The sequence below is a fragment of the Lycium barbarum genome, chromosome 6 (assembly GCF_019175385.1).
Source record: "Lycium barbarum isolate Lr01 chromosome 6, ASM1917538v2, whole genome shotgun sequence".
Taxonomy (NCBI): domain Eukaryota; kingdom Viridiplantae; phylum Streptophyta; class Magnoliopsida; order Solanales; family Solanaceae; genus Lycium; species Lycium barbarum.
In genome coordinates this window covers 104,856,519-104,862,374 of record NC_083342.1, presented here as the reverse complement: position 1 = coordinate 104,862,374, position 5,856 = coordinate 104,856,519, and the positions used below count along the sequence as shown (strand labels likewise).

Here is a 5,856-nt window from a genome sequence, read left to right as displayed (position 1 = left end):
ATACATAACAATCATCCAAACAAAGTGTTAACAACATAATAATTCATTACCAATCAACTTCTTTCAATTCATAAACAATATTTAACAACTAATAAATTCATAATCAATATTTAACAAATAATCAATTAACAAAATAATAATTCATTAACAATTCATAAATAACTAACAAATTAACAACTCATAAACATATAACAAATTAACAATTCATAAACATTTAACAAATTAACCATTCATAAACATTTTTTAACAAATAATGAATTAAACAAAACAAAAAAAAAATCGGAACAAAGCAGAGTGATCAGAGTTGTGATCAAACGAACTTTGTCCATTATATGTTTGCCTAGGACCAGTAAAAGCAGAGTTGTGATCCAAATCATGTGGAGCAAAGTAGTGATCACCAATGTTTCTTGAGAAGTAATGATAATTTGCTGGAGCTTGATGGTAGCCAAGATGGTCCTGGCCTAGTTGCGAAGGATGACGACTTTGCAAATTTGTACTCATGATAAAAGGAAACGGATCATCAGTTGCGACATAGACATGATCATCAACGTATTCACTTGTTGGCTGATAATAATAATACCACCCTCTGTTATAATTCGTCGCCGCATAGACATCCAACAAGTATGGATCCTCAATGTACAAACTAGGACCAGTAAAAGCAGAGGCGTGATGTGGAACAAAGTGATCACCAATATTTCTTTTAACATAGTAATTTGCCTGATCTTGATAATAGCCAAGATCATTCTCGGGTAGTTGCCAAAAGTGATGACTTTGCGAATTTGCACTCATGATAGCACGAAACAGAGGAACAAACTTTGTACTTCTATAATCGATATTGGGGTTTTGCAAAAACAAAAAGTAATCACCACAAGAACAGAGGAACCAGTTAATCGGTTGAAGCGACTAACTTTTCTAGAGAGCAAGTATGATAATGATAAATTCAGTAGTACGAGCAATGTGTGTGTATTTGTGTATATATATATGTGGGTATAAATCATTTTCACCCCTCAACTTTGCTTTAAAAATCAAACTCCCTCTCAACTTTGAACAATAGTCATTCTCCCCCCTTTATCCTAATTGACTTTTAAAAGTCCTATTTTACCCTTACATTATGAAATTATCTTTTTTACTATTACTTTTAAGACGGAAAAAGAAAAGTGAGAAATACTAGTTAACTATATAACTTAGTGTCGTTCTGGAATGAAATAAATGAGAAGAAAAGATTTTTTTTTATTAATAATAATCAAAACTCTGATATCTATTTATACAAGTAAATATAACGGGTAATAATAACTTTATAAATATCTTTCAATACCGGTAGTACAAAATAATTAATAAAAATAGAAGTGTATTCTATAACAAATTCCTAAAAGATTATCTATTTTTATTATAAATGAATTTTAAATTATATTTAAAATATTCCATTAATGACAATCAAAATTCGTTTCTATATTGACAATAGAGAATAAGAGATAGGTGAAACTTAAATATACATATACATGTAAATATAACAGGTAATATGTAGGTGTGTGTATTAAATATCAATCATAAAAAATAACATTAGATTTTGTGATAAATTCATAAAGGATTATTCTACATATAATATGAATTTAAATAAGAATCTATAAATACCTAGGTTAAAAAAATAAATTTTATATAACATAAAAAAGGTATTACATAGATGGAGGATTGAAAATATCAAGGGTAAAATAGACATTGCATGGGATAAAATGGGAAGAATGTCTATTGTTCATAGTTGAGGGGAGAGTTTGATTTTTAAAGTAAAGTTGGAGGGTGAAAATGATTTTCATCCATATATATATATATATATATATATATATATATATATATATATATATGTATAGATTGCTAAGCAAGTACCATTCCCAAAACGGTCAGAACTAGGAGTATCAGATAGTGCTTACATAATCCTTTAGTTACTAGGATTAGGATTTTATATTTCCTAAACTGGAACATGACCTTTTTAAGTCATAATTATTTCTACTATATAGAAAGGCCGGTTGGGCCTCACTTTCTCGTGTTACTGAGAAACGTTGATGAATTTGGCCCAAAACTTAATAGCCCCAGAATTCACGGTTTGGATACTATCTCTACTTTTTAAGGTTAGTGTGAATTTTTTTCCACCATTTATCCCTTTTTATATAGCTATTTAGAGCTCGTTTGGATTGACTTATAAGTTGCTTATAAGCTGTTTTTAGCTTTTTTGAGTGTTTGGCTGGCCAGCTTAAAGTCATTTTGTGCTTAAAATAAGCTCAAAAAAATAATTGAGCCCATTTGACTTAGCTTATCTAAAACAGCTTATAAGCTGAAAATAACTTATAAGCCAAAAAAAATATGTTAGACTACCCCAACTTATTTTTTTTAGCTTATAAGCTGTTTGCAGCTTATAGGCATAAGCCCATCCAAACAGGCTCTTAGTAAATGATCCTTTTTTTTCTTCTTAGAACTTATGGACCTTTTAGATCATGATCTAAACATCTATTTTAAAGAATCTCAAAAGGAAAAGTTATGCATATGTACCTTCAGCCAAATTTAATTACCGGCAGTAGCCCAAAAATACAAAACCTATACACTGATATGTATATTTTACACACACACAGATATGTATATATATGTATATTATACATATAGAAAAATAGTATTGGGAATTGTTAGACCATCTTCTAAAATTTTATAAGTTATTCAAATGTTAGATGACAGTAATGTCGGTAAGATTGAGAAACATATAAGCAAATATCATAACTGAGTCTGATATTATTTGGAACGTAATCATTTAAGAGCTATATTCAGAGGCGGAGCCAGGATTTCAAGTCTGGGGGTTCGAATCATAAGACAGGACAACGACCTCAAGCTAATGTATAACAACCGTTAAACTAACGAACAAGTATCGGTATTTAATATATTCAAAAAGGCGACAAACTACTTATACACTACATAAATATAAGCATTATCATTACAATTGCACTCGACGAGTTGTCATCTTTTGAAAACGATCAATGATCGCATCATTAGGTACACTTTCAAATACTTCATCCTCTATATAACAAACTAAACAATCATTCAAAAAGCCATCACTAATTCTACTTCGCAAGTCATTTTTAATAAACTTCATTGAGGAAAAAGCTCTTTCCACTGTTGCAGTAGCCACAGGTAATATCAAGCTTAACTTCACAAGCAAATAAACAAGTCCCCATGTCTTGTGCATATTTGATTTAACCAACGCCATCGAAAGATCTCCAAGTCCTTTCAAATTTGAAAAATCTTTGTCCACTTCTCTCACACAGTAAATATAATTGTCAAGATCAAAACTAAGATCATCAAGCTTGGAAGCACCGAACTCATTTGGATAATAAGTAGCAAGCTTCATGATCCTGTTTTTATCATAATTTGCAAAAGAATTCTCGGGACTCAAACTAGCCATGCCAAGAAGTAGATCAGTATTCACTTCACTAAAACGATTGTTAAGCTCTGAAAGTTGCAAATCAATAACAGCATAAAAAACTTCCACACGCAAATGATGAGAATATATAACACTTGAGCTTTTACGCTTCGACTTTCCAAGACCATACTTCTCATTCATTTCAGGGATCATAATACCATTCTTTTCACAAAATAAGGAGACGTCTTCTACCAAAGAATTCCATTCAGATTCCCTCATTGATTGCAATATTCTTTTTGTGAAATCAACAAGCTTCATAGCACTAACAATATCTTGATCTTTTCGTTGCAAAGCCATATTCAAATCATATGTAATCGCCAAAATTTTCAACATCAAATGCAACATGTAGATAAACTCATAAGATCTAATGTCTTCCACTAGACTTTTTGCCATTGCTTTCTCATGATAATTTGCACCCTCATTTGCAAGAACTCCAAGTACATGCACAATTGATGAGAATAAGGAAATGAAGTTACGTACCGTCTTAAAATGAGATCCCCAACGGGTATCACCAGGCCTTTGAAGTCCAAGTTCTTGATTTAATCCACTTCCTGTATGAACTTCACCGAGCACTAGTAATTCCTCTAATTTTTCAGCTTGATCATCTCGAAGCATCTCCCTACGCTTAAAAGAACCTCCAACGATATTTAAAACATTGGCAAGAATGTCAAAAAAATTATTCACATCATGATGTTTTTTTGCAACGGCTACAAGAGTTAATTGCAATTGATGAGCAAAGCAATGTACGCAATATGCCGAAGAATTATCTTTCAGAATCAGAGTTTTAAGACCATTAATTTCTCCTTGCATGTTACTAGCTCCATCATAACCTTGTCCCCGTATTTGAGATTGACTCAAAGAATGGTCTAAAAGCAAAGAATAGATCGCTTCTTTCAATGACTTTGCAGATGTATCTTTCACATGAACAAGACCAAGAAAACGCTCAATAACTTTACCCTCCTTGTTTACATATCTCAAGACAAGAGCCATTTGTTCCTTATGAGAAACATCCTTAGACTCATCAACCAATATCCCAAAGTAATCTCCGTTCAAGTCTTCAATAATTGCATTCACTATTTCTTTTGCACAAGAATTCACAATGTCTTTTTGGATATCGGGAGAAGTCGTGGTGTTATTTTTTGGAGCTTTTTCTAGTACCACATTTTTCACATCTTCCTTCTTATCGGCATACCACTTTAAGAGATCTAGAAAATGACCCCTTCTTGTAGAAGTTACACACTCATTGTGACCCCGGAAAGGCATTCCTTCTTTTAAAAGATACCTTATCACATCAACCGAAGCATTCAAGCGAACCCGATAATCACCTTTAAATTTCTCAAAAGGCTTGTCAAATGAAGTTAGAATAGATTGTTCTTGATTCATCAAATCTAGCATCATCATGAAACATCGAGTATGAACACTATTCACTTCTCCCACATGCTTTTTAAGCCTTTCTATACCTTTATTCCAATTTCGAAAACCTTTCGTTGTGAAAGCATCACTTACTTTTCTTCCATATCCTCCAAGCTCATTTTTAAACAAGTAACAACATAAGCAAAATGCTGCATCTTTTTTAACACTATATTCTAACCATTGAGAATATGGATCGTCAAACCAATCGGGATTAAAACGACGCAATTCTCCTCCAATATCTCTACTTGGAAATTCAAATTCTTCAGGTTGGCAAGGTTTCTTTAGTATGTAATATCTCCTCACTCGGTCACGTATATTAGGAGAAAATTTCGACATTTGTTTTCTTTCAGCAGGATCTGATTTAAGATCCAAATCAGCCAACACTTTGTCATTATCCGATGCATTGAAAAGATTGACAGGCGACGAAGAACTTGGCAAATGAGAACTTGGCAAAGGAGAGCTAGGAATAGTATTTGAAGCCTGAGGCTTGAAGAAATTCGTGATCATCTTGACTTTTGCTTAAAGATCCTAAAAGTCAAGAAAACACAAATTACACTTTAAATTTTGGAGAGCATACAAAAACAATATAAATCTGTTGTAGTTCACCATAGCTTTTAAAGGCTATTAACATTTAACAATCAAATAATCTTAGTGTAGACTCATCTAAAAACAGCATTTGCACTTCTTTAATTAATCATAGTTCACAATCTTAAAGTAATTTATTTTGCAAAAAAATATCTTAAGCTTGGTCTCATATTTAAAGAGAAAGATATTGCACTCTATGTTGGTACAATTTATATGCAGATAAATATCATACATGTAGATAAATATCATACTGATACATGTCAAATTCAGGAATTCGGAGCTACAACAAACAACAAGGGAACAACAATTGCTGGATAAGACAACAATTTCAAAGAGAAACAAGAGGAAATTGAAGATAACAATGGATACCGTACTTGATATTTGCACAATCTGGATGA

At 32.1% G+C, this 5,856-nt stretch overlaps 1 protein-coding gene across 1 annotated transcript; it reads right to left on the bottom strand.

The window, feature by feature from the left end:
* Nucleotides 1-2,974: 2,974 nt before the first annotated feature.
* On the bottom strand, nt 2,975-5,380 carry LOC132644316 (uncharacterized). Its single transcript, XM_060360901.1, has one exon. The coding sequence runs from the start codon at nt 5,378-5,380 to the stop codon at nt 2,975-2,977; it is 2,406 nt and encodes an 801-aa protein (XP_060216884.1).
* Nucleotides 5,381-5,856: the final 476 nt, after the last annotated feature.